General features: G+C 35.1%; 4 protein-coding genes across 5 annotated transcripts; 1 reads left to right on the forward strand and 3 right to left on the reverse strand.

Annotated features, from left to right (window-relative positions):
- The first annotated feature begins 3757 nt into the window (after positions 1-3757).
- LOC123309845 lies at positions 3758-8925 on the forward strand. Its single transcript, XM_044893130.1, has 2 exons — positions 3758-3971; positions 7550-8925. Exons 1-2 carry the CDS (start codon positions 3954-3956, stop codon positions 8810-8812), a joined length of 1281 nt encoding a protein of 426 aa, XP_044749065.1. The 5' UTR covers positions 3758-3953; the 3' UTR covers positions 8813-8925.
- A 5350-nt stretch (positions 8926-14275) lies between these two features.
- LOC123310420 (anti-sigma-I factor RsgI2-like) lies at positions 14276-15258 on the reverse strand. The gene is made up of 2 exons (XM_044893887.1): positions 15113-15258; positions 14276-14779 (listed from the first exon to the last, which is right to left on the reverse strand). Exons 1-2 carry the CDS (start codon positions 15122-15124, stop codon positions 14276-14278), a joined length of 516 nt encoding a protein of 171 aa, XP_044749822.1. The 5' UTR covers positions 15125-15258.
- Positions 15259-17369: 2111 nt separating this feature from the next.
- On the reverse strand, positions 17370-18454 carry LOC123309145 (uridine diphosphate glucose pyrophosphatase NUDT14-like). Its single transcript, XM_044892099.1, has one exon. The coding sequence runs from the start codon at positions 18050-18052 to the stop codon at positions 17426-17428; it is 627 nt and encodes a 208-aa protein (XP_044748034.1). The 5' UTR covers positions 18053-18454; the 3' UTR covers positions 17370-17425.
- Positions 18455-18838: 384 nt separating this feature from the next.
- On the reverse strand, positions 18839-22405 carry LOC123309144 (protein Smaug homolog 2). Of its 2 annotated transcripts, XM_044892098.1 has the most exons (5): positions 22190-22405; positions 20974-22131; positions 20720-20915; positions 20336-20539; positions 18839-20212 (listed from the first exon to the last, which is right to left on the reverse strand). In XM_044892098.1, exons 2-5 carry the CDS (start codon positions 22115-22117, stop codon positions 20023-20025), a joined length of 1734 nt encoding a protein of 577 aa, XP_044748033.1. In that variant the 5' UTR covers positions 22118-22131; positions 22190-22405; the 3' UTR covers positions 18839-20022. The 2 variants fall into 2 exon arrangements, with proteins under 2 accessions (XP_044748033.1, XP_044748032.1); XM_044892097.1 differs by having other exon boundaries at positions 20974-22405.
- Between the last annotated feature and the right edge of the window lie 178 nt (positions 22406-22583).

Raw genomic sequence — 22583 nt, forward strand, 5'->3', positions numbered from 1 at the left:
ATAAAAACAATCACCCTGTACATATATCGTTCCTCGATCATTTTCACGATGATGAAAAATCATGAGTTTCTTCAATTCACGAAACTTTCGTTTTCGTTCTTAGTTCTTTAGAAACCAGAAAAAAAAATCAAAAATATACAGTCCGGAATTCATTAATCATCGATATGTTGTAAACTGTATATTCTGAGTGGGGATTGCTTTGCATTGCTATACCTTAAGATCAACAGAACTTTTCTCTCCACGATGTTGTCTATGCATCTCTCTCTCTCTCTCCAGTTGGAGATTAGGTACTAACGAAATAATAATAGAGATTTCGCTATTCAAAAATTTTTCAGAAGAATACTTCCAGTGTGGCATACATCTTTTGCCTGATTTGATATATCTTCACTGGGAATTTTTTTTATTTAGATTTTCTTACTTTGCATCGAATAAAGGAATCTATAAGAATAGAGAACAACTGATGAAATTGTATCTAGTTTAATTCTCCAAATAGATTCATCTTGGAAGTCACGTAATGAAATAAAAAAAAGGAAGGACATACTAAATGGGAGGAAATTATTGGGGTTTTATGTTAGAAAGGTTTGTATCTCCTTTTGAACTTAATGATTTTGTTTAACATGGCCAAGAACTTGCCCTGATCATAAAAAGTTTCTTCTATCCAAAGTCAGATTGAAAAAATCTTTTCTTCGCAACAAAAAACCAGACAACATAGATAAGTGAAAAATTTTTCTTCGAACCTCATTTCGCTGGTTTATAACTGAAAAAAATTGTCCCTATCGTGACGAATTCATTGAAAATTGAAAATCTTGAGGTCATCTTCTTGAAACCAGGCTGTTGCCTAGACTGAGCACTGTTATCTTCTCGATCTGCATTTGAAAGCGAAAAAATCAAGCAGTGGTATACATGTACAACGGTACTACGAGGCCAATTTACATTATCTACTCATGAATTTTAACGTGTTATGCCGATTCAAATAATTGAATTGAATGTTTTCTTTTATACGGTTTGCCTCAAAATTGCTAATATTCTCTTTTATACGCTGCCATGGATATGGTTCATGCAGGGACTGATTCAGTTGGAATGATCGAAAGATCACTTGGGTATTTGTCCTTGCATGACATCAAGACAAACCCAATAAATTACACAAGAATATCCAATGTGGACATATTTGGAACATAAATTAAATCAAATATGGAAATTTAACGCATATAATCAGATTCTCTGATGAGCTTTGTCACTGAATGGACTAATGATGGGTTATCTTCTTTGAACTGCAAATGTTGTAAATGAATATTAATAAATTTAGGGGTTATTTCTTGTCAGAATATAGTGAGAGACTTTGATTGTTTCTGAGATACTCCTAAAATTTTTGGCTCCTGTAAATTGTACTTGAGTACCTACTTAGGTAGTTCCAGTGGAAACGAAAGTATAGGGTAATAACTAAAAATATCTCTGCATAGTTTCATAAATAAGTATGTATTGTACTTTTCGCCTTAGAGATATTTACAACAACCTTTCTATTTCCATGTTATACAGAGTGTTCCTAAATTAGAGGTACAAACGAAAAGAAGAGGTTTCTTGAGTAATTTTAAGAAGAAATGTATGATAAACATAGGACCGCAAATGATTCGTTTTCGAAATAGAGTGTTGAAGTTAGAATTTCTTTCAAGATTTTCTTTCATAGTATCTACTACAACATATTCCACTGAACTGAGATATTATAATTGATAGTTCACATCATGTGACATGTCAATTTCGGTAGCAAATCTACAGGGTGATATTTTTTCTGGGACACTGTCCTCTGTTTTCCTTCAGAACTTTTTTTGGTGAACCAATGTTAATTTTAAAAATTGTGAAAAGAAGCTTTGTTGTTAAACTAAACTTTATGGTCTCTTGTAGTTTTGTCGTATCTGCTGAGCCCCTGATATTCTAAAATCCACAATACGTCAGACTGTAGCGAGCATATTCAATGTAAGTGAATTTATAGAATGTTTCATCTAAATCTAAACGACTTATATTACAGCTGAATATTTCCACAATCAGAAAGATTATCAATGAAGAGGATGACAAAGAATTTCCTTCTATTGGAAGACCCAAAAAAGTGGTGGCATTTGAGAATTTTATGTTTGAGTGAATTAATGCGAAAAGTTTACTAGAGGATTTTCGATAAATGTCATCGGTGAATAAGTTCCCTAAAATAAATTTTTCTATTCTTCATTTATTGACTTGTCCTATACAATGTAAATGTCTCAAGGTACCAATAAATACCTAATTATCATTATAATATCAATGTATTAAGATGAACAGCCACAAAGACGCGCCAGTTGTCCTGTTAATTGTTTATTCATGTGAAATTTTTGTTTAAAGGTGAAGTTCATCTCGACTTGAAACTTCCTTTAATTCCTTTTACTCATATTGATGCAAGATGATTTTTGTTGAAGAATTTAACATTCTTGTATTATCTGTTAATTCCTTCGGGAGATACTCATTCCCAACCACTGCATCATGTGCATTTCATCTTCGGGTCAATATTTTTGAAATTTACAACTGATGTAACGTATTCGAACTTTAGCCAAAGAAGATAACGAACATTAACACTCCTCAAGCTAGTGCATATTATGATATTATACTGATCTCTTGTATTTTCCATGCAAATAACTGGATTTGGTATGCCTTCAATCAGTTTGTATAAACTTCAATCATGTTCGTCACATATTTTCCGAAGAGATTCGACATTGTGATAAAATACTTAATAACAGAAACTTTTAAGTAGAATGGCCAACATAGCGTTGATTTAAAACCCAAAAATTTTTTGAAAAGCGTCATAACCCCACATTCTCGTACTATACAGAGTGAAATGTGTCAAATTTCCATGGCCAACCGAGTGCTAAAATAAAAGTGAATGGAGTATACAGGGTGTTCCTAAATTGAACGTACAAACGAAAAGGGGAGATTCCTTAAGTGAGTTTAAGAAAAAAAGTCCCATAAACATGGGGTCGCAAACTTTTCGTTTTCGAGATACAGAGTGTTGAAGCTTGAATTTTTTTCAAGTTTTTTTCTCATAGTATCTACACTTCACAAGATATTCAACTGAAATTTGGCATAGATATTACATTTTAGAGTTCTCACCACGTGACATGGCAATTTCGATAGAAGATCTACAGGGTGATATTTTTTCTGGAACACTGCCACCTGTTCTTCTGCAGAACTTTTTTTTGGTCAGCAACTGTTAATTTGAAAAAATGTAAAGAGAAGATTTGTTCTTATACTAAACTTTTCGGTCTCTTGTAGTTTTGTCGTATCTACCAACGATTTCGAGAAAAAAACTTGAAAAAAATTCAAACTTCAACACTCTGTATCTCGAAAACGAAACGTTTGCGACCCCATGTTCATGGGAAGTTTTTTCCTTAAAATTATTCAAGGAATCTCCCCTCTTCGTTTTTCCTCTCGAAAATACTGGAAAAATTTTCAGCGTTTTCCCTCATTGTGACCACATTGTATTGTATTCCGTCGATTACAGTCCTGTACCGATACTTTCTCCGAGTGCACACTCCGTAAGCACAACAACCCACCGTGTGACATACAGTTAACATGCTCTTTTCTACATAATATGCCACTCGTGTTTCCCCCTGTTCTTCGCTGCTGCATTTTCCGCCAGAAAAATACGAGGAACGAGCAGGCGCGTTCCCCATGAAAGTAAAGTTGAAAGCGCCTCGTGATGCCGGGTGAAATTATCCGGTGCATCTGCCGAGAAGAGGAAAATAACGGGGGAACAATTCGGAATATTACGGGCGAGATTAAAACAAATCGTTTGTGCGAGGATTTTCCAGTGTGCTCGCGGTCAGGGTCGCTTATTGGCGGGTGTTAAAGTGTGCTTAGTATGCCCGCAGTCCGTTCAACACGCCGAGTTTGAAGAATAATTGCAAGGCGGAGAGGTCCGTGTACGAAGAACCATGAAAGGCGATGGATTTGTAAGTGAAAACGTTTCTGGTGGCCGTCTGCTGCGGCGAGCTTGAAAAAATTATTTATTATCTCTCTAAAACGCAAAAAAACCATGCCAAGATTGCGGAGAGCAAAGAAAAAGCTGTCATTTCTGCATACGAAGTTTTAATATTCCAAACAATTTTCGAAATACTGAAAATACTACAAAAATTCGGGTGGTAATCACTCGTTTCTTCAAAACATTAATATTTCGATTTAAAAAGCCATTCCATACTTTTCTCACTTTTTCGATGATGAAATTGAAACACCAAGGGATATTTCACCAAAAATTTTCGATTTGTTGATAGTCTTTCATTATTCAAACCAAATAAAAGAATCATCTGCTGTTAAGTGGTAATTTTAAAGGTTATCACCTTCAAAACTACCCTTAAATGGCAGTATAAACATTTTTAGTTGAAAGCCTCATTCTCTGAAACCACGAAGAGTTTGTCGAAAAAAGTAACTCTTTGTCTGAGGTTCTGAACCTAACCGTTTTCAAGGAAAAAACTGATGTATATTTTATTACATTGGTACATAGTCGTAGTTCGTAGTGTGGTGCTAACAAACAGTGGGCGAATGACCTTGATTTTTGTTTAAAATAATTGAAGAATATTAACTTCAACGAAATATCCACTGCCCCTTTAATTTTCCCAACAAAAACTTGAGAAAAACCTTATTAACGTGGCAAAGTAAAACCTCCTGCATTTCTGCCATATTTAGAAACACCCTGTATATCAAAAAAATTTGAGTTAGAGGCAGATTTCACTGCGACACAAACAATAGCTTTCTCACAGCGAATAAACTGTAATATTGTAATAAAACATTCGGATTTTCATTGTGGATTAAATAATAAGAAGAAAAATCTCACACAGTATACAACTTCAATAATTCGGTGAATCAAAGACAGTTCATTTGTTGCAAGTATGCTTGGATAGGACAATTGATGTGTCCTAAATTTGATAGATATTCGACTTTATCAATAAGTTGAAAATGGCAGTCCTAACTATTCTCAAAGGATATATAAATTTACACATACATATCAAATTCTTATTCCTTGTCGTAGAAAGATATTCAACAAATATCTTCTATCAACTGAACGAAAACGAAGGAATCAGATGGAATAAGTGATTAATTTTGGCAGTTAAAAATTGCATATACAAGAGGGAATTTCTCCAAATTTTTTGTCAAACAAAAAAGTTAAATAAAAAAATAAATACCCTAATTACTTGTCTCAAACTTTTGACTTCAAGTGACTTCAATTCAATTCTTCTGTAGAAAAAGAACCAACAGCCAGCTTCATGGTCAATTCTGAAGCTTCCTTTTTCTCTCTAGAAGTATTGAAGGAAATTTTAAAACAAAAGGCCTTTAAGTTTGATCATGAAACTTGCGCTAGGCCAAAGATTATAGAGTTAATACTATAATCTTTGCTCTAGGCCTCTTAAGGGTAAAATAAGCCTCCAAATCAGCAGGCAGAATCTCTCGATGATTTAGAAGTTATAGGCATCTAAACTGTTTTCATTACAATATAATCTGTAGGTATATCTTTGGAAAAGGTATTGGGAAACAACTTTTCTTAGAGGGGTCAAGCAGCAGTTAGCGATTTCAGCATATGGATGGGTGACCGCTCTACTTATGGATTTAAAGAAGCGAGTAAAACTCTTGACCCAAAGCAGTGCTTTCCCTTTGTGGTATTTAATTGTTGCTTTTGCATTTTTTCAAGAATTAATTATGTTAACAAGAGATTTTCCAAATGAAGATCTTATTGAAACTCAATCAGAGCTCAAAGTGTAAGATGATTTTCAATTAAACTTCCGTGGAGAAATTTGGAAATTTCAAAAATGCTCCTTCCATGTGTTTCTTGTATTTGGTATACCTCATGCAGAACTCTGGATGAACACAGTTATTCGAGCTCACTTTCATGATTGGGTCATCTAACTCTTTATACGTAGGTAATAAATTTCAATCATTTTGGTTCAGAGATTTAAACTAAAACTACCTGATGGAAGGGCAGGGCAGGCAGACGGTGATTTTATGAAGGTTCCTGTTTTAATAAGATGAAAATGGGTCTTCTATCTTTTTTTCTTGACCATTTTTTCTTATTCGGTCAAGATAAGAATTTTAAGTTCTCATAATGAGCTATGCCACCCCTGGAAAATAATTGTCTTTAAATAAGAAGTTTAATCTATGCTCGATATCACACATTTTTGGATCTTTCAAATAGAGTTGCATTCATCCAAATTACCCAATTTTTCGAATTTCATATATTTTTAATTTTTGAATATCAAATTACTTTCAAGAGTTGGGTTCCTTAAATTTCAGGCATTTTTATGGTCATAATGAATGATGAATCATCGCATCAATGAGAAGCTATATCTATGTATTCCGAAAATCATTCCATTGGATAAAATCTCCTGTGAGATATATATCTCTTCACAAACCTTTTAGGGCTTTCACTCCCAATCTCTGAAACAAAATCAATTAAAAATGAAATCAACGATTTGCTCCTGCGTGAATTCTTGCACTAATTTGTCAGGAGCAAATTAGTGCAAGAATTCACGCAGGAGCAAATCGTTGATTTCATTTTTAATTGATTTTGTTTCAGAGATTGGGAGTGAAAGCCCTAAAAGGTTTGTGAAGAGATGCAAAATCCTCCCAAAATAAATTTCAATCGATATCAGATATATATCTATCAAATTTTTCATGGAGTTTCAAAATAGTGAAAAGGAAAAGTGTTTCTCCTGATCTCAGGCCTCTGGAATCTTTTGTTGAAATATATGTATATGAAAAAGACACACCCTTTATATATCCGAATTTGTGGTGAAGAAGATAAAATTTCTTAGGTTTGTTCAACTTTGTTGATAATTAATAGAACGAAACCATCACGCATATACCCTCGACATATACACTCGACCGCTTTTTATTCGATTTCATTAATCAGTGGCGTAGCATTGATCTCGCCACATCTTCATAACTTATTCCTTGATTAGATCAATAGCAATTTTGTCAGAATGATGAATACTGAACCAGAAATTCAATATTTAACATTTCTGATTGTGTAGGTTTCTGGGATATTGACTATTGAAAAAATAATAAGGATATCTCAATGATGCAATGAATTAGAGAGAATGTTAGACTGCTGGAGCTCTTCTTTTAGCAATTTATTCATTTAGTACCTTTTAAATCATCCTTCAATGACGTATGAAAAGAATGTTTTATTTGTAGTGATACCCAACAACAATATCTCTCTCAGATGGCGACTCAGAGTAAAGTAAATTATCCTTAGGAGAAAAATAGATCAGATCTATCAATAAAAAATATGGCTTCACAGATCATTCTACTTTTTTACCCATATTTATTTCAAATTCAGTTAAAGAATGTGCAATATATCTATGCCTCTTTGAGTACATCATTCTTTACTCCACTTCTGAGCAATTTTTTTCTATCTTGTCCATCCCAAATTATATTTTCGATACTTATATTGAACAACTTTTCATAATTCATATTTGACTCTTTCAATTTCTTATAATTTTCGATTGTAAAATTTGTTAACAAGTCGTTTTAATTGCAGATGCCCATTCTCTGTGTGATGACGTGTGGAATATTCGGATATGCGAGCACAGATACTCAACTATCCCATCCCACCTACCTACCATCAACCACACTGGAACTGAGTCCTAATCAGAGAGACCCAAAACATCTCCAACAACCCCAAAACATATACTCCTCGAAGAACTTCATCAAATCCAAACTGCCGCAGAACAACGGCCAGCCGCAGCTCTTCAATCTGGGTTACAGCGTCCGGTTCGAGAACCAGCAGAATCAGAACCTCCAGAGGGCTTTCGACCAGACCAGCTTCGCCCACATCGAACACGGGGACATCATAACCGGCACCAGGAAGCAAAACGTCGAAATCGACATCCCTGGGAGCTCAAAAGAGGACAATCAATTCGGTTACCGGAGAGAGGTGAAAAAACGGAAGTTAATAGGGTCCAAAGCCGCTGCGCCCGCGCTGAACTCCGAAATTTCGTATTTGGAAAGCACGGGCCAAACCTACGTGTCACCGACGACGCAAAAAAGCCTCGAAGCTTTGGGGAAAATCAGGGATGTTGATAATCAAGAGGACTTATCCGAGCTATATCAGCAGAAGTATACCTGGAGAGATTTGAGCCCCAACGTCAAAATTATACGGAGTACTGAAATACCTATGGAACGTATAGAAAACAGAGCTTTAAACTTCGACCACCAAAAGGCTCTATCTAAAAGTGAAGGGTTTGGATTCTCAGACGCTATAAGAGACGAAATTTTCGAAAAGAGCAGTTACGCCCGAAAAGAACCCACTTTTAAGAGAGCGGAAACTGTTCCATCAACATCTGCTCCAGAAGGATTCCGCATTATTCACGTTCAAGAACAAATAAACGAACCCCCCACAAAGACTAAAATACCAGATCCAGAACCGTACACAACCAATAAAAATTTAGAAAAAGAAAATGTTTTCCAAGTTATAAACAAGGTCCCACAGATCCAAACTCAAACACAATTGGTTAAATTACCCTTCTTACAAACAGTGAATCAACAGTTCCAACCTGAGATAATCAACACCCAAATTCCCAAACAAGGTTACATCCAACACATAATGATGCCTCAAATACAATTCGAATCCACTCCAAAATATCGTACCAAACATAAATACGTAAAACACATCGCAGGCACAAGAGGTAACATCGTTTATGCAAGAAAAGTAGCTCCAAATCTTGACTATACGAGGAAGGCTAAAATAAAGCCAGAACTCAGAAGAGAGTTCAAACCACCACCTCCTGGAGGTCAAATTTGATTCCCACATCATATATTCGATTAATTTATTTATGTCTTCTTAATGAAGTGTTTTGATTTCTGTTGTTTATATTTAATTTTATTATTTATGTTGAAATTTTATTATTGAGAAGGGAGTTTTATGTCTGTTATGTTTTATGTTATTAAAATTATAAAAAACATAGAAGTCGAATCTATCATTCAATGAATTGAAATGTTGATTTGAATAGAATTGAAGAAAATGAACTCAAGCTTATTGGATAATGAATGAAGATACAGAAAGTCAGAACTTACTTTTCATAGAATTGGAATTTACATCGCACATCTAATTGATTACAAACATATTGAAGTTTAAATAAAAATCCTGACAATAAGTTCAGTCTCATTGCATCAATCATTAATAGAATATTTAAGAAGAAACAATAGATATAAAAGATTTCGTGTTAAAGAGAAGTGAGTATATTGAAATTGAATTTTTTATCGGATAGATACCTAACACCTTGTTTAAAAATTATGTCAAGTCAATAAGAAAGCATGATACTATATATTATTATAACATTATATCATTATACTATGTCAATATTGAGAGTAATTCCCTACTCAACAGAAAAAAGAACATTGTTGAAAGAAATGTAATAGGTAAGTATATTTACTCATCTATCATATTTCAGTAATAGAGCACGCAAAATGGGAAGAAATGTTTGAAGCGTTCTATGTTCTTTCTTCATCCATAACCACAACATTTTATGATCAAGCACCCACTGGAGATTAGGGAAGCCAAACCATCAAGGTTTTTTCTTGAAACTATAAAATTTCGATATACTGAATGAGAAAGAACTTGATCTTCCACTTATATCCTGTGAATATTCTGCCAAGGAAAGCTTTAAAATGATCTTACAAGAATATTAAAGTTTTTTTATCCATCAAGCCTTCAAATATGCACATCGGAACGTCCAATTGTTGTGTTGAAGTAAGACTAGCGCATTCGCCAATTTGTAATAATTTTTCTCTTCCTATCGAGGATAATGAGGAAAAGAACAAATCATCCATTCGTTTTGAATCTTAGGTAGGGGCTACTTTCATCAAACTCTTACTCAAATGAACACCTTTCCTATATTACAGTATGAATGTTTCAGAATTGATATGCTCCACAAGACACAATACAGATTTCAAACACGAAATACATAAATGCGGAAACTACCTGAAGAAAGCTCTAACCATTTCTGTTCAATTCAATACTAACATATTGAATGGGCAATAGATTATACGATCTATTTCTTATTCCAATTTTTACACCAGCTATATTGTTTGGTGTTTGAAAAAATTTAATTGCTCTCTTTCAAAAGAATATACAGAGTAACTGATTTACACTGCGCAAAAAAATTAACGCACATTCTGAAAATCTCAGTTTTAATAAAAGTTAACACTACATTGACTTTATAACTTATTTTTTATGTTCTCTCGGGAAGGTTTTGAACGAAACAAGACACCTTAAATGGAAGAAAAATTCAGGATTTCACCGAATCTTATGTGAAAGAAGAGAAATGAACAATTTTCAAATTACTGAAATGCTGATAAGTGATTTAATACTTGGTATTTCCACCCCTTGCGTTAATTACAGCTCGGCAACGACGGTTCATACTCAAAATGAGTGATCTTGAAATGTTCTGATCTAATCCTTCCCAGATTTCTCCGAGTTGGATTCCTAAGTCATTAAGAGTAGCTGGATGATTTTCTGAACTTCTCAGCCTTCTATTGAGGATGTCGCAAACCTGCTCAATCGGATTGAGATCTGGACTTATTGCTGGCCATTCCATTCGAGAGACTTCAACCTCTTCAAGGTACTCCTGAACGATGCGCGCACGATGGGGCTCTGGCTTTATCGTCCATAAAAATGAAATTTTCACCACTGTATGGGGCAAATGGCACTACATGCTCATCAAGAATGTTCCTTATATACTTATCAGCATTCACAGCTCCATTATATCAACAACCATTAGGTCTGTGCGAGCAGTCAAAGATATTCCACCCCATACCATAATCGATCCTCTCCCGAAACCAGTAGTATTCAGGAAATTGCACTGAGCATATCTTTCATGTGGACGTCTGTATACAAGGGAACGTCGATCACAATGGTAGAGGCAGAATCTAGACTCATCTGTGAAGAGAACTCTTTCCCAATCGGCCTCTTCCCAATGGATATGCTCTCTCGCAAAATCCAAACGCGCCCTTCGATGGACTGGGGTAAGAGCTGGGCCTCTTGCCGCGAGACGAGGCCTTAAATCATATTCTCTGAGGCGATTTCTTATTGTCTGAGTGCTAATTTACACCTCATGAGTTTGCTCAAGCTGAATTTGAAGGAGGTGAGCGGTTGCAAACCGTTGTCTCAACGAAGAAACTCTCAAGTAACGTTCTTGAATGGCAGTTGTTACCCTTGGTCTACCCTGTCCTGGTCTTCGGACATTCATACCTGTCTCCCTGAATCGCTGCAACATTCTGGACACACTCGTATGGGAAACTCCAATCCTTTCTGCAATTCTTGTGTATGTCCACCCTTCCTCTCGCAAAACTACTGCTTGGGCACATTCCTCTTGGGTCAAATTGCGTGTTTCGCGTTGCATAGCGATCGAGTGTAGAAAATCAAACGAAAGAAAAACTATTGATCACTATAATTGATCGAGAACAACTGATTTTAGAATGGAGCCAATACATTCAAAATCTGATAATATCATCTTTTTTTATTCCTGCTGAGAAAAAACATCTGTATTGAAGAAAACCGTTGAAAGTTGATAACATATGCATGCATTGTTGTGATAAAAATAATTATCATTGAGAACACCTTCAGTTGTAGAATAAATTTGAGATTTCCATAATGTGCGTTAATTTTTTTGCGCAGTATATTTTTGTAGAAAAATGTTGTCAATATGCTCATTCTGTATTATGCAACTGGAGTTGAGTTTTTTCAAATTTCAAGCCTAATTTTTGTGCCAGAAGTATGGATGGTAGAGATATACTCTAACTCTATTCTGGAATTTGACAATGAATTCTGACTCAATCCAACCCAATCGCTTAAGACCAACTTAAAATCAAAAATATTTAAGTATATTCCTCTACTTCTTCATGTTTGGCAACTAATTCGAATGAGATATGGTCCAGGTGAAGACCGAAAGAGTATCCTCATAACATGAGATCTTTCACAAACTGAATGAATATATTACAGATTCGCATATTATATGGTCATCATACTCATCATCCTGGCTAGCGGAAGTCCATTTCTCAACTTAAACCGGAACACGCTCTTCCTCAAATATTCACTAAATATTCATAAAATCACTTTTACTTCAGAATCGATGGCCTGGGATCATTTTCGATGATACACTAACGCTTTCGTTGAGGCGTAAAAGGTCAAGAAGTAAATGAATAAAATGGTCGATGACATTGTAAAATTCAGAAAGGCGAGATACGATCCAAACATAAATCTGATTATTTATTGCTACGATTTACTTTCACTGGCCAGTCTCATTAGACGGGGAAATGGATGCCTGAGACGGTTATATTATACACTCGAAGTGCGAGCACGTTTTTTTTACAATTTCTGCGAAATCCGCTCATATTTCTGCTTCCGGTTATCAGCTCTCAATAAGAGAACGGTACAAATCTCGCAACACATGCATAATCCTGAAGTGCAATTTTTCTTATAGGCAGTGTACCTATTCAGAAAGAGAAGAGAAAATTAGGAGACCCCTATTTTTATTTTTATCAGGCCTCTCTTTTGAAGTAACAGCCTTCTGAATTTCTCCACTGCCACTCCCATAAAAGATAGAAGATAATAAATATCATATTTCCAAAATTATTAGAGTGAATTTTGGATTACTATCCTAGTAGTACAATAATAATTTGCCTTATTCTGTAACTCTATTCTGATTATATATTGTTCTTCTTATATAAACGAACAAAAAGTGGTAGGTACCTAATAACTGTGAATAAAGCCACTAGTGCGCATAGTAGAAAAAAAGAATCGTTGTTCACTCCGAATATTATCTCATCAGAATATTAAGCAATCTGGGTGCATATCTCCATAATGCTATTAATTCCACTAGACTTCAATTGAGGTCTAATTTCTCCTCAATTTCAATGGAATCTAGGGAATTTTATACGCATCTGAATCTTGGATTCAGCGCGTTACAAATCCTCGTAGCAAACCTTTCCATCTATATACAGATTGTTATCGTGAAAAATTCAATAGAGCAATGAATAACTCAAGGCATTCTTCAAATTCTTCAGTTTTGAGACGTCACAGAATGATGTATGTAAACGCAATCTTCAAGTATACACTTAACTTTGGTACCAAATCCCATAATTTTACATTTGCTCCTTGCAATACAATGGGAAAAAGTTCAGAGCAGGCCATTTGAAATCATTGAGTTGTTGACATTCTTTGAAGTTCGAAGTCTTTCGAATCATCTATAGAGTAAACCGAAAAACTGAAAGAGACTTGAAAACTCTTCAGGAATTCAATTTAAAAAAAATCATACATTCATCTCGAATTTTAAGACATGATCTCCAGTTAAAACCATCATAACAATAAAATTTTTCGAAAAAAGTGGCCTACGTCAAAAAGGGACACACAGATAAACTATGGCGTGGGGTATTTCGAATGCAGAATTTAATAAAAGATTGGGTATTCCCATTTGAAAAAGCAGAGGGTGGTACCGTGTTTTATCATTTTCGGACCACCCTAGAAAGTCAAAAATAATTTCAGTTTATGGGCTAAATAGAGTCTACTCCGCCAAAGTTTGAAACATTCTACTAACCCAAAATTTCTATCTACTACGACCTAGAACTGTTGACTAACCCTGGAGTTTTTTGGGACTCAATTGACAAAACTGTAATCCTCAAAATTTTTTTTCACGGGTTACGAAAATCACATTAAAAATCAGACATAGGTAGATATGAGCATGTTAATCAATTTCTTATTGGTTACCTGAATGAAAATTTGCTAAATCCCTCAAAAAATTGAAGATATAGAATCACAGAAGTTCGTCAGATTAATAAATTGATGGAGTACCAGTAAATTTCGTACAACGATTCGAAAGGAATACCTGTATGTAGCAATATTGCGGGTAAAAGTAAGAAACAATCATCGTACACTTTCAATCCACATATTTTGCCAATTTGCCATTCTATAAAAAGTTCACTTTTTCCAATTAACCTGCTCGCCTGAATGAGAAGAGATATATCCTTAATTATCTAGAGTCTAGACGATGAATTCTCACTCGAAGTCATCGACACCATTCATTGTGGTATCAATAACGAATGATGAAAATCGTATAAGACATCCAAATGAAACAACTAAATATAGAAGATTATCATTAATTTACTTAAAAAATAAGCAACAAGAACAGTTACAACAAATAACAAGTAAGGAAACAAGATAAATAAAAATGACAAGCATCATGGATGAAAACAGTCTTCTTGGATATTCTCAGTGATGGTGGTGAGATTTGCTGTGATGGTAGATGACCTTGTAAACTGGCACCTTGACTGGTACAGGCTTAGGGATGGGAATCTGCACATGCTTCTCAACCTTAACAGGAACTGGCTTCTCAACGTGGAAGGTAACTTCCTTCTCCACCTTGTAAGGCACTGGTTTCTCGATTGGGATGGTGATGGTCTTGATGACAGGGACGGCAACGGGTTGAGGAACGTGGATGTGGACAGGGTAGGGCTGTGGGACTGGCACAGCGACTGGTTTGGGAACTGGAACAGGAACGGAATGAGGGATTGGAACGCTGACGTGCTTGTAGACTGGCACCGGGACTGGTTTGGTTATTTCCACGGTGTGATGGACGTGATGACCAGAGTCGTGGTGTTCTTCTATACCACCACCATATCCAGACTGTTGATAGCCACCTTCATCGCCACCACTGTAACTACCTGCGAAGCCGGCATTTACTGTTGCTAGGACCGAAAGGACAGCTATGCATACCTGCAAAAATGGGAATATTTTAGGCCACAACTTTCATTTTCAGAAAATAATGTAGTGAGATTAAGGATAAAGGTAAATAAAAGGTGGTTTGATGAGGCAAATAATAAAAGACAATCAGGATTTGTTGAAAGGATTGTACATAACTAAGCTATCAAGAGAATTTGTCTTGTAAAGATGTTACAAGCAACTATAGCATATGTTGAAATGAAATGAGCTCACAAGAATCAATTAGTACCGGAAAATTTGGATAAGGATATCATATTTAATGCCTGTGTTGTAGTAATGAAAATTGAATCTGCCAAAATAATTCAAAACTTGCACAAAACTACTTACGAAAGATTTCATCGTGTATGAGTTAGAAGGCTAGATGCTCAGATGTGCCAAAGAACTGAACTGACTTCTGAAGGCACACGGTGGGGTTTATATAATTGAAGACAATGAGAAAGACTTTCACCTTCATCTCTACTCACATATCTTGGCCCGCGATAGGTGTGACCCCCGGAGCAGAGCGCAGGAAGTGCTTTTTACTAGAAAGGACAATCTGTAATCTGCAATGCAACGGCAATTAGTTACGGACGTTGTTGAGGCTGATGAAAAATAATTCAGAATAAAGAATATAAATTAGAGTGTTATTGGGATAGAACGAGCAGAGCAAAATTGTTTTCGGTCGTTAGTTTTGGGAATTCCAGAATCCCTCATCGGTGAAATTCATTATTGAAACTCACAGGGGTGGAATTGCACAGCAATAATTTTCATTACGTTCTCTTATATCAAGTTAATATTTCATATCATTCTTATAGAATTCCCGATTTTCGATATGCTGAAGATTTTGACTTGCTTGACACATAAAAATCTAAATCGCTCGACTTGGAGCATTCAGCACATATTCAGCTGCCTATTGAGCTGACCAAATTTGGAAATTGGTCTAGCCTCACTACGTAAAAGAGTGTATATTTCGAGTTTCATGGAGGATCTTCAATAATTTTATATTTGTTCATATTTTATTCCTTAGGTACCCAATACTCGGCCTTCATTGAAGCATATGAAGACTTTTAGGTGTAAGAAACATTTAATATTCTGAATGTACTCTGCTTGTAAGGTAATTTTTGTTGATTCACTTCGATTTTCGATTCCTAAACCTCTGTAATAAAGTATATATTGGCTTCAGAGGCAGACAAACTGCCAAAGAATAAATATAGTTAGATAAAAGGTACCAACACATTCCTATCCACATATAGATCGAGAAAGGATGTCTCTGCCTATGCACTAAAATAATGCTCAGATTTTTATTCAAAATAAAAAAGGAAGTCATTTGATGCCATATATTTTATGTTTATTGTTCATTATCATTCGCAAAGGTTCCTATAAATTCAAATATGCTCCATGGGTGAAAGTGACAGACATGAATATTTAAATTTGGGCATATTCTAGCTAGTAACTAATGATGAGTAAAAAGAATTTGAATAATATATATAAGCATATAGCGGAGCACTGCCATGCTAACATCATAAAATAAAATTCATCGATGAGGAAAGAGGAAACCATACGAAATGAGTGTTATATTTTGTGAATGGCCATGTTAAACATTCAGTAATTATATATATTTCTATCGACGAGTTTATTCGTTTTATCTCTTTTTAAAGTGGTCAATTTCAAATTTTGCGAATGTAGATATTGCCATTGAGTATCAATAACCCTTTTGAAAACCCTTACTCCACAGATAACAGAGTAGAATTGTCTATATTCAAAGGTACCCTATTGCTCATGCAGTTCACGGTTCGGTTCGTGTCTAGGATAGAGTAGATATATCTCTGTATACAGAGATATATCTACTAGAGTATACTCTTCATATTCAGACTACTCAGAGCCAATGAATCCAGCGAAAAACATTTAGTGTATGTTTCAATCAATGTGTCCATGTTCCAAATTAGTTTTAAGCGAGCGAATTCCTTTTACTCACCTTCAAAATTAGCTTAGGATGTTCGTAAAGCTGCAGGGGGACCTTGCAGAGATTCTGTTTCTGCTGGACGACAGAGATGGCGCACAATGAAGTCACTCTTACTGGTACAGTGCCTCCGCCATCCATGCTCACCAAAGATCTTTGATACTCACATCATTGTATAAAACATGGTCTACTAGAAACGTTTCTAGTAGAAGTAGGCCATGTATAGAAACATTGTCTTCATACAATGCTCACGAGATTCAATATCCAACATAATACCCATATTGGTTGCATTGTCCTTATACAACTCTATAATGGTTAAACTGTTTAACCCAAGAGGACGTTCTTATGAAGCCTGCATAAACCCACCCTTAGTTAAAAAAACTCATAAATGTCATTCTGGTCTATATCTATTCAAAAAAATTCAAAAATCCCCAGGAAAAAAATTGTGTATGTAGTCAGTACTACACATACAAGCAGATTTAAACTTCATTAATAAGTTGAGAATATTCTTATCTCAGTTACAAACATCCAGTTTGAGATGATGTAATGTAAGAGACAGGTCGATTACAGTTTAGGTTTTAATGATAACTTCGGAAAACCACTGCATTCCACAACTTAAGGGTAAAAAGAAATAATTCCAACACCGATCATTAAGTTAAATTTATTAAAAACAAATATAAACATTTTAAAATCAACAACATTCATACTTCGGCTTTGGCTTTATTCAACAGAAACCAATATATTCCGAATAGAAAACTTGGAGGACTCATGATACTCTTTCCGGAAATATATTGTCTTATTTCGGGTACTGTCATTTCAACAACTTCTATAAACTCATCGTCAACCCCACCTCCTTTTGTTACTTGCATATCGTCTTTCACTTCACAATAATAAAGAGTTTGTAAGCTACAGCTGGTTCCTACACCTGAGGCATATGAACTAACAAATTGAATTTGATCACAGGGAACTGAATATCCTGTTTCTTCCAGAATTTCTTCCTTGGCAATCTCCACAGTAGATAATTCCTTATCGATAATACCTGCACAAAGCTCTATACTCATACCTAGAGCTGCTGGATATTTTGCAGTATCTATAATTTCTTTTCTGTCAACCAAGGGGATTTGACTATAGTACACTGCTGGTCTAAACTGTTTAACTAAAACTAAAACATCTCTTGATATATTATAGATGATAATCGCAACGCTATCGTGGACTTCCATCAAGTCCCAGTTCCTTTCAGTACCATTTTCCACAAAGGACATCCTAAAAGGCTTCAAATATATTGATTCCACAAATGGCTTGATTTCCACTTTGCTTATTTTCGACATATTGCTTGGACTGAAATATTCTTCTAACACTACCAAGTCTATAATGTGGATAAAAAATGATAAAATATTAGCTAATCAAACGCAAATTTTTATCTTTGATAACAAACACTTAAATCAATGATTAATGATTACTGAAATCTGAACTAAAACGCGAATCGAATATGAAACCACAGAAATTCTGTTTACATCACAGGTAGGTATTATACACCGAATGCAGTAAAAAGTAGAATTTTTAATTTTGATCAAGAATAATTTTTCACTTACTTCGCTTCTCGCGATGTCTTACCAAAGAGGTCTTGGTCTTACTAAAGAGGTTAATCTTTGGTCTTACCCTCTCCTAAAATATCTGGGGCTAGGCTAGGCCAACTCCATGGGGGCTGCACAGGCATTGACAACATGGTCCTCACCAAGGGCAAAGATCTAATTTTTCCATTTTGTGGCCACAATCAATACACACAAAAAATTGTAGATGGTGGATTTGATAGAAATATGTGTGACATTTGTGTGAATTATCAATGATCCCCAAATGCGGCTACCAGTTACTAGAGATTAATGAAAATGCGCCTTTATGTATTTATCATGTCTTTCGAAGATTTTTCAATCAAAAACTCCCCATTTGGATTCTTGGATCAGCTGTTCTACACGTTTGATAACTAATATCTCACGTTTGGTCATGCAGGCTACGAATTAGAACTAAGGGGGTCTCCATCTCTATTCTCTAAAGTCTAAACATAGAACTATGAAGAACATCTTGAATTTGAGGGAAATTTGAAATCAAAACCAATGTAAGCGAAGTAAATATACCAATTTATTTATATATCAGTCTTTTAAACTTCAGTTTTCGTCAAAGGACGAATATTATCACACAGAGACAATCAAAAACATCCACAAGTACACAACGGAATTTATAATTCAAATAGACCAATTTTGTAGACTTTGGAAGCCAAGATTTTCATCGTCATGAAATAACTACTGAGAAAAATAAAAATAGTATTGACATTTGTAAAAATCCAGTCTATATCAATTAAAGCAAACAGTACAGATATTGAATGCTATAAATAAATCTCAAGATATAATATAAAATCTATATGTTATAATGTGTCACAGAAAATAAAGTAAAATATCTGCCAGCAGTTATTTTTATATTTAAAGATAAGTAGTAGAAAATTGAACGTCCAGTATGAGACTTAAAGTCTACAAAGTAATTTTAGTTTAGTATATCGTGAAAACCTAATGAGACATTCATTACCGAAATGAATTATCGAATAGATTATCAAGTTTTTGCATTACACTATTTGAACATCAAGATAAAATTGAAACTGACAACACAACAAGAATCTTATATAGCAAAATCATTCACATGATTAATAAAAAAATTTTCATCATTTTGATTTACAACTTTCGATGTCTTAGAGTGAATATAAAAATATAAATCTACTTGAATAACTCCTAGAAAACTTCAATATACGATGAATGGCGCAGTTTAAAAATGATTGGACATTGAATTGAACAAAAAATTCAACGTTACATATTCAAGTTTCTCACTGGGCGTTATTTTAATAATTACTTAGGATGCAACCTCATATTCTACCCTATCAGTCAGTCCTTTGAATCACTTATGCTGAAATCAGCCATTGTCAAATTATTTTAAAGTCCCTTAACTTGTTCGGCAATAGAGAAATTAAAAGAGGCATCCCAAATCGAAAAATCATTTTTTTTAGTTGTATCTCAGAAAAAAGTAATAGAATACTTGCAGCACATTCAAACTGGGGACTTGACTGGAAATCCAATAGTGAAAATATTCATTTCTATTCACCCCAAGCATGGAACTGTGTTATAAGTTCAAAAACAAATATTCTTGTTCAGTACGAAATTTTGAAAAATGATTTTTCAAAAAGGATCCCTCTCATTTCATCCATTAAATCAACGGACTATTTTCGATGCAAGATTCATTAGAATCTCACATTCTTTCAGGGCCCCAAGGCGTGTTCCATCATTTGAAGACAGAGGGATTCTAAACTGCTCTCAATATCCAGGTTTTTGAGGATTTGTTGCTTCCTCCGAACTTCGTGCTCTTCCACATTCTGGAAACGAACTTGATGCTGTTGACCTGTTTCTTTGTAATTGACAGACTTCTCATATGGAACTGTCATTACATGCCTATAAATTTCAAAAGAATAAGCTGCAGGTGACAAAACTCCGAGGGTGATTTTGGTCTAAGCATGGAAGTAAAATTGACTTCGATTTAAGCCAATTTTTTTGTTATCAGCAAAGATGTCTCACCTTTCGTGAAGCCATGGTTGCGTTACGGGAAAGTTTGTCAATTGATTCTGCAAAGTAACGCTGCCGATGGAATGACGATGTCCAGTGTGCATTGGTGGGACTTGAACATTTGGAAATGAGGAACTCTTTTTAGCGTATGCAGCCTGGTGATGATGAGAAGATTTGGGAACAGATGAATTGTTGAAGTTCTGATAATGAACAGGTCTGAAGAAAATTGTTAAAGTTAATCGCTAATTTAGAACAATAAAATTTATTTAACACACAGCTCTTGAGTGAATTAATAAAAAGTCCCTGGCAGCAAATTTTTTCAAAAAAATGAATCAATTAGAATAGATCAAAGTGTATTTCACCTCAAATCAAGTCTGAAAAACTTTTGTGACTCACTTTTGAGAAAGACCACCATATTGCATGGAAAATGGAATTTGGCAAGGTCCCTTAGTCAACTGATTTTGCCACATAGCGAGTCGGTGTTTTTGGTCCTCGGTGAATGCATCTGAAAGATCGGCTCTCTCGCATATTGTACTGAACAAGGACAATGTTTCATCGGTAGGTTTTCGCAGCATGAGCAGTTGTGAGAATACTGAAGGAGAAAAAATTTTATGCGATTTTGCAAATAAAAACTTGAACTGTCACCTCACCTTTTCCCATAACTCTAACAAACTTTGAAGGTAAATCCTCCCCTATCGAGACTTGCAGAGGTGTTTGCAATAGATTCTTCAGCTTTTTCAAGGCGTTATTCAAGTCGCCTCCGTTCATTACTTCAGTTTCTAGTTCACACATCAACATAGACCTTTCTTTCAGTTTACCTAAATTCAGAAGCAACTTGTGTCTAGCACCTTTTGTGATTCCTATACCCTCAAGGGTAGCTTCATCCAAATTCAGCATTTGATGGTAAGATAGATTGGTGAAAATCCAACTGTATTTATGTAATCGGAGACTTTTCAACCAAGATACTATACTCTTCATCACTGGATAGTTCTTGAGAGCTTCTATATCCTGAAGTCTTGTTTCTGAACTACTAACCTGAATTGGAGGCACACTGATAACTAATGGTTTGTCATTTGATAATGAGTAACTACGCTGTTTGGGCGAAGGCTGAGTCAAGTTCTCTTGAGAGGTCCAGACTTGGCTCTGTTGGAAGTTATCAAATGATTTCGTTTGAGCTGGGGTTAAACTATTGGATCGTCTATTTTGTCTCATCTCATTCTGGGTCGGCTCTGGATTAGTATTGATAGCCTCATCATTGTTTCCATTAGATTGAGAAGGAACGAAAGTTTCTGGACTGACCTTGTTCAAAACTTGCTTCAAAAGATGTTTGAAATTTTTTTTATCATTTTTATCGAATGCTGGATGCACAAAAACATAAGACATGAGTTCTACACATTCATTATGAATTTTGTATGGTGGAGTTATAGATCCTGACAGAACCTTCTTGATAGCATTCAAATAACAATGGGCTGTTTCTTTATTTCCAGGGCGTAGTAGAGGTAGATGTGTCAAAAGAAGGGACAAAGAATTTTGGGGATGCTCTGCTAGCATGTTGGTAATATAATTTACATCATTGGCATTCTTTTCGAGGATTTGTGCTTCTGGAGTTTTCACAGCAGCTATACAACCCTCGATAGCATGTTGTAGGAATCTTGCATTAGCAAAGGGTAGCCCTGCCATAAGATAATACAGGGCAATAGTTCTTTCACAGCTATCCCATCTATGGAATTTGAGTCTCATGTCATGTAATTGCTCGCAAAATTCCGAAAAGTCCCTCATTTGATTGCTTTCCATTTTGAAATAAGAAACTAATGGATACAACATATATATGATTTGGAAACTCGATTTGTTTGGTGATCTACTTACTTTATGACTTGGTTGTTAGTTGTAAATGTACATAAGTATATTATACCTATAGATCACCATGATAAGATGGAAGATATCTCTGCACTATATTCATTACGCTAAATATGTTTGACAGATTCAAATATAATCATTAAATTTTTTTCTTGATGGCAGTTTTTTCTTGTTGTTCTTTATCTGTCTTCTCCTTCCACTACTGCTTGTTGGAAAACCTTCAACTTCTATCAATTTGGATGACAGTGACATTCATGAAAACAACAAACATGACAACAGACTCGAACATAGAGATATGGAAACGATTTTTGAATTTCCTCCATAGAGATTCTCCCGGTACTTTCGATTTTCGAAAATTCATAATGATCTTTTGGATATCTGGTTGATCACAAGTTTGAAAATG

Source organism: Coccinella septempunctata, chromosome 3 (assembly GCF_907165205.1).
Source record: "Coccinella septempunctata chromosome 3, icCocSept1.1, whole genome shotgun sequence".
Taxonomy (NCBI): Eukaryota; Metazoa; Arthropoda; class Insecta; order Coleoptera; family Coccinellidae; genus Coccinella; species Coccinella septempunctata.

What these genes read in the sequence shown, in the direction of transcription:
- LOC123309145 (XM_044892099.1), bottom strand. Translation starts at nt 18,052, where the DNA reads ATGTCGAAAATAAGCAAAGTGGAAATCAAGCCATTTGTGGAATCAATA.
- LOC123309144 (XM_044892097.1), bottom strand. Translation starts at nt 22,147, where the DNA reads ATGTTGTATCCATTAGTTTCTTATTTCAAAATGGAAAGCAATCAAATG. An exon ending in TATGGTGGTCTTTCTCAAAA is followed by an intron (nt 20,540 to 20,719) that starts GTGAGTCACAAA and finishes AATTTTCTTCAG; the next exon opens with ACCTGTTCATTATCAGAACT. An exon ending in CAACCATGGCTTCACGAAAG is followed by an intron (nt 20,213 to 20,335) that starts GTGAGACATCTT and finishes TGAAATTTATAG; the next exon opens with GCATGTAATGACAGTTCCAT.